General features: G+C 35.8%; 1 protein-coding gene across 9 annotated transcripts in view; it reads left to right on the top strand.

Annotated features, from left to right (window-relative positions):
* GARIN6 (golgi associated RAB2 interactor family member 6) overlaps window positions 1-12,628 on the top strand; it is an 83,114-nt gene that overhangs the window by 37,556 nt on the left and 32,930 nt on the right. For 4 of the 9 annotated variants that reach the window (XR_011506430.1, XR_011506433.1, XR_011506431.1 and 1 more), the window contains exon 6: window positions 1,369-1,407. Coding sequence is in view for 5 of the 9 variants with exons in the window: in XM_044772757.2 (XP_044628692.1) it covers window positions 2,749-2,826 (78 nt within the window). In the remaining 4 variants the exon portion in view is untranslated. Of the gene's footprint in view, window positions 1-1,368; window positions 3,115-12,628 lie in introns of those variants that run through there. The other 5 variants (XM_044772738.2, XM_044772765.2, XM_044772757.2 and 2 more) reach the window with 4 other exon arrangements.

The raw sequence follows: 12,628 nt of genomic DNA, 5'->3' as shown, positions 1-12,628 counted from the left end.
TTCAAATATTTTGTGCTCAGATGTATGCCGTAAATTAGGATAAGTGAAACACTAACCCTCAAGCAGCTTGCAGTCCAGTGGAAGGCATTACAAACTTTTCTCCTTTTCTCATCTTTGTCACTTGCTTCAGGGAATCACTGGTGCTAAATCACAGCTAGCACAGGCAGACAAGCATTATATAAAGAAAGGGGCAGTGTGAACCTGATATGGCCTGGCTGTTTCCCACTCTGAGCTGTAAACTCTGTGAGAATAGGGACATGCATGGAGGTTGACTCCATCATGCAGTGAGTAGATGGCTCCTCTGGGAAGAAAACTGGAAGTCTTGTTTCTTGCCTGCTCTGTGCCGCACTGTACCTGGCATTTTGTGCATGTGTCTTATTCACACAGCCATCAGTGATGAAGTTCTATTCATCTCAGTTTTACAAATGAAGGAAATGGAGGTTCAGAAGATGTCGGTAACTTGGACAAAGACACACACACTGATGAGTAATACAGTGAGGATTTCAACCTATGTTTTTCTAGCTACTAACCTATGCTCTTTGCAGAACTTAGGAATTATTTCATTTAATTGCTAATTTAAAAGGCAAAAACAAGTGCATTAAAAAAAAAAAACAAAGAAAAACTTACTTCAGACTTACGGAAAAGTTGCAAAAAAATAGTAGCGTTTCCCTAAATTCTTCTCCTGGCTGTCTCTCATAGTAACACCCTACATAACTATAATACAATCATCAGAACCAGATTAACATTAGTACAATCTTATTAACTCAGCTAAACATTTGAATTTCATTGGTGTTTTGGTTCCAGGATCCCAAACTGCATTTACTGGTTATTTCTTTGCAAAAACCTGTTTTTCCCCAAGTGTTTGCTCACTGCTTTTAGCATTCATCAGTGGGTTTTGTCTGCAGCAATTATTCCTGTGGTGTTTGCCTAGTGGAGATTTTATGTTTCCCTGATTCCCTTTACATGTAATAATTGGAATTCTACTATTAGGAAGAATTATCCTTTCTCCCTCATTTGTTTTTATTCAATTATTTATTTATTTATTATTATTATTGTTATTTATGACATGGATATTTATTCTATGGGTTATAATCCCCCACTGTTATTATTATTATTTTGCTTAAATTATTCTAACTAAGACCTTTAGTAACTCTTTCAGTTTGTCTCCTATGTTCCTGCAACAAGTGTCTGTCTTTTTTGGCATTTTCTACAAGATATTCCAAACTCACATTTTCCATGTCCTAGCCCTGCAATTAACCACTTCTTCAAGGAGTCCGGGGTCTTTTTATTGGGAAATGGTGTTTATATATCAAAATCTTGACATTATGTGGTATTTGTTTTGACTAAACTTGTTGTTTTGTTTTTCAGGTTTTCTCAAAAGTTGAGGAGGAGCCGATCCATGACTAGGTCAGATGGGGCGCCGTTATCCAGAGATTGGTTCCCTTCCCTTCTTTTGCAGCTCTTCCTAGTCTAGGAGGGAACATATTTTAGGCATTCATGAAACTTGAGGATATCAACTAGACTGGATCTCAAATGTCATCACAATCTATCAAACATGGGTAAACGTAACTTGCCTGAAGTGGGTCAATTCATTCATCTCTTGAAACAATTAAATGCCTACTGCATGCCTTGCCCTGTGCTAACAACTGGTATATATAAAGACAAATCAGGCAGAGTGGGGAGTATATGCTGAGAAACGGGGTACAGCTTCCATAGAGGCTCAAAGGCATAAAGGGAAGCTGGGTGTGTTTAGGATACTCACAGCTCTGTGTAGTTGGAGCAGCAGGAAATGCAGTAGGAAAGATGTGCTCATGCAGGTCATGGGACAGAACCTACCGAGGTATGTGGGGCAAAGGAGTGACTTGACCACAACTGTGCTTAGAGTGCTCCCTGCTCAGGTGAGTGCAGGGAGACTGAAATCAGAGAGGCCAGTTAGGATGATGGCCATGCAGGAAGAGATGATAAAAGGCCTGAATGGACACATAGATGAGTCATGGACATAGACCCCATAGAATGTGGTGAGTGATTAGATGAGGGAGTGAGTGATGGGGAGAATATGAAATGAGCCCCAGGTTTCCTTCCTGAGGGTCTGGGTGGATGGCAGTGCTGTTCACAGAGGTGGGAAAGTAGAAGAAGATGGGCAAATACCGCGTTAATGAGCTCAGTTGGACAGATCTGACTTGATCTTTGTATTTGAAGATGTTCCAGTTTAATAGGACAAGATATGGTGACTCAGTACTTTTTAAGTAGACTTTGATGTGTGCCTACAGTATGCCAGATTCTCTGCTTTGGACAGAGCAGGGTGAGCTATGCAGCCCTTAGGAATAAAGCCCTTAGGGAGCTCACAGTCTCTGTAGGGAGATAAGATATATTAAGGATATAAAGCTACACCGTGAGACAGAATTTGAGCAATGCCTTCACAGTACCACATGCTAGAGGATAAGAGAAAATGTGTTTGAGGCAGTCACTAGTCAAGTTTGGCTGAAGTACCGTGTGCCCATGGGGGAGCAGTTGGAGATAAGATGGTTAGAACAAGTGGGTCCAGACTGTCACAGGCCTCAAATGACATACTTAGAAGTTTGCACTTGATTGTGGGCTTTTTTTTTTTTTAAGCCAAGAAATGATATGATCATTAGTAGACTTTTGATTCAGAATCCATGAGTAAATTAAGTGAGAATCAAGATAAAAACCTCTTTCTCATTTTCCTTGGGGTACCTTTATTGATTATCATCCTGACTCTTTTTCCAGGGTCTTCAAATAAGAGCCCCAGAAAAAACTGGCTCTTTCTTCAGACCTTCAAAACCCTCCTTACTACACAGACAGTAGAGCAAGGTTGTCAAAGTGGAAGATCCAATGGGATAGGCTCTTTACTAAGAAATAATAACCTGCTGTAGATAGGGTAGAGACAGTGTGGAGGAGAGCAGCCTGGAGGCCATATCATGCAGTCTTCAGATTGTGGTAAGGAGCTAGAGGTCACTGGTACTGTGACAAGTGCAGCCAAGAAGGCAGTAACCTTGGAAGCCCATCACAAGAGGCACAAGGTCTTGGGGAGCAAGCTGTTTCCACTCTGCTTGCCTTTTACATCGAATAAATAATACTTTCCTTTTTGCAATGAAACACTTGTCTTTTTTAGTTTACATGTCCCACAGCATAGTAATGACCTTGGAAGTTTCTGTGACATCAGCTAAAGTGAAGCCTGAGACCCCAGGCTCCTGCCTAGCACAGCCCCACCTCATACGTTTGCTCAGCAGAACCAAGAGGAGTGCTGCTTCTTGCTTTAACCACTACCTGCCTTTGGTTCCCCAGGCTATGACCGAAAGTCACGTTCTGTGGGCTCAGAAGCACCTCTATCTCCTTCTCCCTCTTCTGTCTGAAGGTCCATGAACATAGATGTTAATTCCAGTCCATAGATTAAGAAAGAACAGGATTTGTGTCTACTCAGGATATTCAGGAGGGGGGAGGAAGAGCACCGCAGCATTTCTCTGTGATCAGAATAAAAAAGGCTATCATCTACACCTAACGATTCCACATCTAGATCGATACCCTGAGGAAACTCATACATGTATTCCAGGAAAAGACCATGAGAATTTTGGAGTAAAGCACAGGAAATATCTCCAGTGTCCATCAGTTGAAGAATTGAAAAATTATGATGCATGTATACAGTGGGATACTATACAACATTGGCAGTTAGACATATTTCCGTGGGTGAATCTCACCTGCTGCTGAATAGAAGCAAGTTGAAGAAGAAATATAGTTCCATTTATAGAACAGTTAGAAAACAAGGCTACACAAGACATGACTACATATTTAATAGTTTCTTTTGAGAAAAGCGAATATCTCTAAGGTGGAAAAGAGATGTCATCTGGAAAGTATACACAAGAGATTCAGTAGTGTTGGGAATTGTCCTATTTCATAAGGTGTTGAGTATATAGGTATTTAATTTTCACATTTTAACATTTCTGGAAGGATGGTCCCTGAGAGATGTAGTTATCATTGTCGTAGAAATAACAAATTTGTTTTAGTCACTTTATTTTTCATGTATTCACAAGAGTATGTGTGTCAAAAATCAAAGTCTGAAGGACAACTTTTTAATAAGTATGAAATACAAATTTGCAGTGACAAATCCTTATATCAGTTTAGTTGACAGCATTTTCTTTTTTATGGTGTACACAATAATGGTATATCTTGAACTGATAGCATCTTAGTTCAAATGAAATGCTGGTTTTTTTTCTTTAACCCATACATCTACGGTACATGTGCTGTTTTGCGTGTATATTTTATAATAATCTATTGTCTGTCCTCATACCTCCGTCTTGTACAGGGAACAGAAAAGCTGCAAATACCTATAGTTTAGGACTGCTCAATTGGGGAATATGAGGGATTGTGGCAGAGATTGCTAGTTGACGACCCAACATCCATTCTTGCTTTTCTTACCATAACCTTAATTTTATTGGAAACAGGGCCCCCATAGCATTGTCTTCTTACAACCTGGGGGTGATTAGAGAAGAAAGTATGGTTTATTGACATTATTGGTAAGTGATCCTGTTTGTTTAGAGTGATCCTCTTTATTCTTCATCACTTCTTAAAAATCTTTTTTTGACAAAGTCTATTAACTGTCTTTTCTCTTGTGAGATGTTAAGGTTTTCTTCTTTCTTTTATGTCAGACAATTTAGAATTGTATTCTGATCAACTGAATGCTATGGGACTCTAGCTTTTGAATACATCCTATGGAAAATGATGATCTTTGAGTTGTATCTGACCTAGTTAGGTTCAGCCACAGTTCCTATCTGCCATCTATGGGCTTTGCTTCCCCTATCAGTTCAATTTTAAAGTGTTTTCAGTGCTGTTGGTATCTATCCCACATGTGCACCAGTGATGGATGGTTTGCAGTCTGTATGGTGGTCTACTGCATACTTTTGTTCTCAAAGATAGGGATATGCTGTTTATATTCAGATTCAAGCATCTGCAGCCTGGAGATGAGCCTAGGAGTTTATACACAAATTCGTAGGATTGCTTTCTTGAGCTCCCTTGTCTCAGCTACCTCCCAAACTTTCTCCTGTTCCTAGGGATCTTTTCCTGGTCTTCTTGCTAGAAATTGTGACTTTCATTACTTTACTCTGGTGTGCACTCTTCATGACTCTGGCTGCTTCTCTTCTAGGTAATGAGATGATATAGAGCAAAACACCAGCAGGCGTTCCTGCTTCCCACACCCTACAGAATCACAGCTTCTGTAGTCAGAAGTGTTCTTCTTTAATCACATTTTAGGTGCCTGCCTGGCCGTTGTTGTCACTGTGGTGCTGTAGGATTACTCAGGGGCTAGGGCAGAAGAGAAAAAAAAGAATTTTCCCCACTCATTCTGAGCTGAAGGGTCCCCAATTCCACTTCTCAGTACAGAAATGGACGGCTTCTCTTGGAGCTCTTTCTGTTAGACGTCAATGTGAAGTTCTGGGTTTCCAGCTTCTTTTGAATCTAGGCTAAGAGAAACAAGAAGAGAAAAGAGGACAAATGTGCTCGGTAAGTGGTATTTCAATATATATTTTCCTTCCCCAACCCACCTGCTACTGTTTACTTTTTAGAGTCCTCAAATCCGTACATTGTTTCTGTGATTTTTGAGTGCATTCACTGGGAGAGATAGAGTAGGATCGTTCGCACTATATCTTAACTGAAAGTGAAAGCCTGACCTTAAGTTTTAAAAACACTTTGTTATGAAAAAATCAAAACATGAAAATAGACAAGTATCGTGAACTCCCATGTACTTATCAGCCATCTTCAACTAGATAGATCTAAAAAGGTTTCATCTCCGTGACTCACCTAGCCACAAACTAAACTAGTTTAAAGAAAATGTGAGACATTGTACCATTTCACCCACAAGTATTTCATTAGATATCTCTAAAAGATAATGTATTTATATATGGATTTATAAAACCACAGCTACAATACTATTACCAGAAATATTAATCATTCCTTAATATTTCAGTAATTATTTGAATTTCCTCATTGTCTCATAATATTTTCAGTAGGTTCTATATTGTTGGGTCATGTTTATTTTTATCTAATTTGACAATCTTGGTCTTTTAATTGAGTCGCTTGGACCATTTATATTTAATGTTACTGATGATATATTTGCATTTAAATCTACCACATTTCTTTTTATTTTCTATTTGGTCCATCTATTCTTTATTTTCTTTTTCTATTATTTTGGCCTTGTTTTTGATTAAGTATTTTTTGTGTGATTACATTTTATTCCTTGATGGGTTCTTAACTAAAACATTTTTAGTGTACGCATTTAACTTATCATAGTCTAATTTCAACTAATATTATGGTAATCCAGGTAAAATTAAAAAGATATAGTTATCTGTCCGTCTGTCATTTTCTGTTCTTTTCACTTCTTGTGTTGATCCAAATCTCTATCTGCTATAGTTTCCTTGTGATTATTGTATATCTTTTAAAATTTCTTGTGTTTCAGGTGTGATGAACTCTTTCAACATTTGTATGTCTGAATAAATCTCTAAATCATATCTGTTTTTGAATATATTTTTGCTGGATCAAGAGTTTCATGTTTACTTTTTAAAAATTATTTTTAGTACTTTAAAGAAATTGCTATTTTCTGGCTTGCACTGCTTCCATTGCCCAGTCTGCTGTAATTCCTCTTTTTCGCTCTCTACGTAGTGCATCTTCTTTTCCTCTTCTTTATTTTAATTTTATTTTTTTCCAGCTTTATTGAGTTATATTTGACATGCAACATTGTGTAAGTTTAAAGTGTTCGATGTGTGGTTTGATACATTTTTATATTACAATATGGGTACCACTGAAGCATCAGCTAACAGCTGTATCATGTCCCATTATTAGCATTTCTTCTTTGTAGTAAGAATAATTAAGATCTAGTCTCTTAGAAACTTTATAATTGGTTGTTTATAGAATATAAATATATAGTTATATGATTTATAATACAGTATTGTTAACTATAATCACTATGTTGTACATTAAATTTCCAGAGTTTATTTATTTACCAGTTTCAAGTTTGTACCCTTAAACAACATTTCCCCAGTTCAGTCGCTCTCCAGCACCTGGTAACCATCATTCTACTCTGTTTTTGTGAGTTTGGCTTTTTTAGATTCCACATATAAGTGCAATCATACTATATTTGTCTTTCTCTGACTTATCTCACACAGCATAATGTCATCAAGATCCATCTATATTGTTGCAAATGTCAGAATTTCCTTCTTTTTCATGGCTGAATAATGTTCCGCTGTGTGTGTGTGTGTGTGTGTGTGTGTGTGTGTGTGTGTATCACATCACATCTTCTTTATCCATTCATTGACTGACACTTAAGCTGCTTCCATGTTGGCTGTTGTGAATAATGCTTCAATGAACATGGGCATTCAGCTATCTCTTCAAGAGGCTGATTTCAGTTTCTTTGCCTATATACCTAGAAGTGGGATTGCTGAATCAAATGGTAGTTCAATTTTTTATTTTTTGAGGAACCACCATACAGTTTTTCATAGTGGCTGTACCATTGTACCTTCCCACTAACAGTATATAAGGGTTCTCTGTTCTCCACATCCTCACCAACGTCTGTTACCTCTTGTCTTTTTTATAAAACCCATCCTAACAGGCGTGAAGTGGTATCTCATTGTGGTTTTGATTTGCATTGTGGTTTTGATTTGCATTTTCTTGATGATTAGTGAAGTTGAGCATCTTTTCATACACCTATTGACCATTTGCATGTCTTCTTTAGAAAAATGTCTCTTCAGGTCCTTTGCTCATTTTTAAATTGGATTATTTGCTTTTTTGCTATTGAGTTGTATAAGTTCTTTACATATTTTGGATATTAACTCCTTATAAGATATATGGTTTGCAAATATTTTCTCCCATTATGTAGGTTGCCTTTTCAATTTATTGTTTCCTTTGCTGTATAGAAGCTCTTTAGTTTAATATAGTCCTACTTGTTTATATTATTTTTTGTGCCCTTTTCTTTTGGTGTCTCATCCAAGATATCATTGTCAATACCGTGCAATGTCAAGGATCTTTTTCTCTAGAAGTTTTATAGTTTCAGGTCTTATATTTTAGTCTTTAATCCACTTTGAGTGAATTTTTGTGAATGGTGTAAGATAGGGGTCCAGTTTCATTCTTCTGCATGTGGATATCCAGTTTTCTCAGCATCATTTACTGAAAAGACTGTCCTTTCCCCCGTTGTCCTTGGCACCCTTGTTAAAAATCAGTTGACTATATATATGTGGGTTTATATCTGGGCTCTCTATTCTGTTCCACTGGTATTTGTGCCTGGTTGTATTGCAGTACCATACTGTTTTGATTATTATAGCTTTGTAGTATAGCTGAGAATCACGTAGTGGGATGCCTTCACCTTTGTTCTTTCTCAAAATTGCTTTGGCTATGTTGAGTCTTTTGTGGTTCCAAAAAATTTTAAGATTTTTTTCTATATCTGTGAAAGATGCAATTGGAATTTTTATTGAGACTGCTGTGAATCTGTAGATTGCTTTGGTTAGTATGGACATTTAAATAACATTAAAACTTCTGATCTATGGACATGGGTTGTCTTTCCATTTGTTTGTGTCTTCTTTGATTTCTTTCAGCAAAGTCTTGCAGTTTTCATTCTACAGATTTTTCACTTCCTTGCATAAATTTATTCCTAAATATTTTATTGTTTTGGATGCTGTCGCAAATAGGATTGCTTTCTTAATTTATCCTTTATAGTTTGTTGTTAGTGTATAGAAATGCAACTGATTTCTGTATGTTGGTTTTGAATCTTGCAATTTTACCAAATTTATTTATGAGTTCTAACTTTTTTAGTGGAGTCTTTAGGGTTTTCTATATATAAGATCATGTCATCTGCAGACAGAGATAACTTTATTTCTTTGTTTTTAATATAGACTTTCTATTTCTTTTTCTTGCCTAATTGCTATGGCTAGGACTTGTAACAGTATTTTGAATAGAATGGTGATAGTTTCTATGTTGTTCCTTATCTTAAAGGAATTGATTTTAAGTTTTTACTGTTGAGTGTGAGGGTAGCTATGGGCTTGTTGTGTACGTCCTTTATGTTAAGGAACATTCCATCTATAGCCATTTTGTTGAGCTTTTTTTTTTAAACATGAAAGGATATTGTATTTTGTCAAATGCTTTTTCTGTGTCTGTTGAGATGATCATATGATTTTTATCTTTCATTCTATTAATGTGGTATATCACATTTATTGATTTGCATATGTTGAAGCATCCTTAAATTCCAGGGGTAAATCCCACTTGATCATGGTGAATGATCTTTTTTACTGTGCTGTTGAACTTGGTCTGCTAATATTTTGTTGAGAATTTTTACATCTTTATTCATCAGGCATATTGGTCTGTAATTTCTTTTCTTGCAATGTCCTTATCTGGCTTTGTTATCAAGGTAATGCTAGCTTCATAAAATGACTTTGAGTGTTCTCTCTTCAATGTTTTTGGAAGAATTTGAGAGGATTGGCATTAATTCTTTAAATGTTTTGTGGAATTCACCAGTGAAAACATCTGGTCCTGGGCATTTCTGTGTTGGGAGGTTTTGATTACTGATTCAATCTCTTTTCTCATTATTGGTTTGTTCAGATTTTCTATTTCTTCATGATTCAGTCTTGGTAGGTTATTTTTAGGAATTTATCTATTTCTTCTAGGTTATTCTAATTGTTGGTAGATAATTGTTCACAGTAGTCTCTCATAATTCTTTGTATTTCTGTGGTATCAGTTATGATGTCTCCTGTTTCATTTTGATTTTGGATCTACTGTATTTTTTTCTGATTTAGTCTAGCTAAAAGTTTGTCAATTTTGTTTCTTTTCAAAGAACCACCTCTTAAGTTTTATTGACTTTTTCTATTTTTTCCCTCTGGTCTGTATGTCATTTATTTCTGCTCTTGTCTCTGTTATTTCTTTCCTTCTGTGAACTTTGGCCTCAATTTATTCTTCTTTTTCTAGTTCCTTGAGCTATAAAGTGAGATTTTTTGAGATCTGTATTGTTTCTTAAGGTAGGAATTTATTACTTGAGACTTCACTCTTAGTACTGCTTTTGCAGCTTCCAATAGGTTTTGATGTATTTTGCTTCCATTTTTGTTTGTTTGAAGATTTTTTTAATTTCCTTTTTGATTTCTTCTTTGACCCCCATTGGTTGTTCAGGAGTATTTATTTAATCTCCACAAAGTTGTGAATTTTCCAGCCTTTCTCCTGTTAATGATTTCTAGTTTCATACAATTGTGGTTCAAAAAGATACTTGGTATAATTTAATCTTCTTATATTTGCTAAAAATTGCTTTGTGACCTATCATATGAGCTGTTCTGGAGAATTTTCTGTGTGCACTTGAGAAGAATGTGTGTTCTGCTGCATTGGATGGAATGCTCTTTATGTGTCTGTTATGTCTGTTTGGACCGAAGTATGGTTCAATCTCAATGTTTCTTTTGTGATTTTCTGTTTGAATGATATATCCATTGTTAAAAGTGGAGTATTGAAGATCCCTGCTTTTATTGTAATGTTGTCAATTTCTCCCTCTAGATTTATCACATTTGTTTGACGTATTTACATGCTCCATTGTTGGGTGTGTATATATTTACAATTGTTATATCTTCTTGACAATTTGGCCCTTTTATCATTGTACAATCACCTTCTCTGTCTCTTGTTACTGTTTTTGGCTTGAAGTCTATTTTGTCTGCCATAAGTTTGCCTGTTTCCACTTTCTTTTGGTTTCCACTTGCATAGCATACCTTTTTCCATCCTTTCAGTCCTATATGTGTCCTTAAATCTAAAGTGAGTCTCTTATAGGCAGCATGTAGTTAGTTCTTGTTTTTTAATCTATCCACATTCTCTGTGCCTTTTGACTAGTTATTTCATTTACATTTAAAGTAATTTTTGATATGTAAGGCTTACTAATTTGATTTTTCTTAATTGCTTTCTGGCTATTTTTGTGTCAATTATTTCTTCTCTTTCTGCATACCTTTTTGAATTGATGATCTTCTGTAGTGGTATGTTCTCCTTCCCCTTTCTTTATCTTTTGTATTCTACTCTAAGTTTTTGCTCTTCATTTACCATGATGCTTACATAAAATATCTTGTAGATAAAACAGTCCCTGTTAACCTGATAGTAACTTAATTTGATCACGTACAAAAGCTTGACCCTTTATATTTTTCACAGTAGTTTCTCTTTTTGTATTGTGTATTTGTCTGCAAATTATAATAGTTATAGTTATTTTTAAAACTCTTTTATTTTAACCTTTATACTATAGTTAAGTTGATAACATGCTATTCTATTACAGAATTAGTTTTCTAAATTTGACTGTATATCTACCTTTACTTGTGTGTTCTATATTGTCATGTTGCTGATAAGCATCCTTTCATTTTTGCTTGAAGAACTGCTTCACCATTTCTTGCAAGGCAGGTCTAGTGGTGATGAACTCCCTCAGCTTTTATTTGTCTGGGAAAGTCTGTATTTCTCCTTCATATCTGAAAGATAGCTTTCCAGATAGAGCATTTTTTGCTGGTAATTATTTTCTTTCAACACTTTGAATATGTCATTTGACTCTCCTGGTCTCTAGGGTTTCTTCTGAGTAATCTGATGATAGCCTCATGGGGTGTACTTTGTAGGTTACAATATTTTTTTTCTCACGCTGCTTTTGGGATTCTCTTGTCTTTGATATTTGACAGTTTTATTATGATGTCTTGGAGAAAGTTGTTTTGAATTGAGATAATAGGGTACTCTATTAGCTTTGTAAACCTGGATGTCCAATTCTTTCCCCAGGTTTGGTTAAGTTCTCAGCCAGTATTTCTTTAAATAAACTTTCTGACCCTTTCTCCGTCTCTTTTCCTGGAATGCCAATGATTCTATTTGTATGTTTGTCAACAACCCATAGATCTATAGACTTTCTTTCCTGCTTTTCATTTTTCTCCTCTGTTTGGGTTATTCCCAAAGTTCCTATTCTTTAGTTCACTAATTCCATGTTCAATTTGGTATACTCTGTTTTAGATACTTACTATTGTGTTTTTCATCTCATTTATTGAAATCTTCAGCTGCAGAAGTTTTGTTTGGTTCTCCTTTATGAATTCTTTCTCTTCGTTAAAATCTCATTTTGTTCATGTATTATTTTTATGACTTCATTGAATTGTCTTTTCCTGGCTTTTTTTGTAGCTTGTTGAGTTTCCTCAAAATAGCTATTTTGAATTCTTTATCAGCTAGATAGCAAAACTATGTGTCTTTGAGTTTAATTATTTGAGGATTATTGTCATCTTTTGGTGATGACATGTTTGTTTAGTTCTTTATGTTCATTAGAGTTTTGTGTTTCTATTTTTACATTTGAAGTAGCAGGCACCTTCTGAAATCTTTACTGGTTGCCTAAAGATGGGATACACTGTTCATTGGTTCTGTTATATCTGGGGCTTTCTCAAATTTTATGTAAATACCGACTGCACACTTCTTGCTCCCTTTTGTGGCAGAATTCTTAAGCTTTTATGTTTTTTTCTGGTTCTTAAAACTTACCCGATGGGTGGCTGGAAACCTCTTTAGTTTTCCAGAATGCGGTGCAACAGCTCAAGTTTGAGGTTTCTCACTTGCCCGTGGTCAAGTGGTCTTGGTCTGATTTTCTGAGTGTAGTCCATTTACTGGA

Source organism: Equus asinus, chromosome 10 (assembly GCF_041296235.1).
Source record: "Equus asinus isolate D_3611 breed Donkey chromosome 10, EquAss-T2T_v2, whole genome shotgun sequence".
In the NCBI taxonomy this organism is placed as follows: Eukaryota; Metazoa; Chordata; class Mammalia; order Perissodactyla; family Equidae; genus Equus; species Equus asinus.
This window is presented reverse-complemented; position numbering and strand designations above follow the sequence as displayed.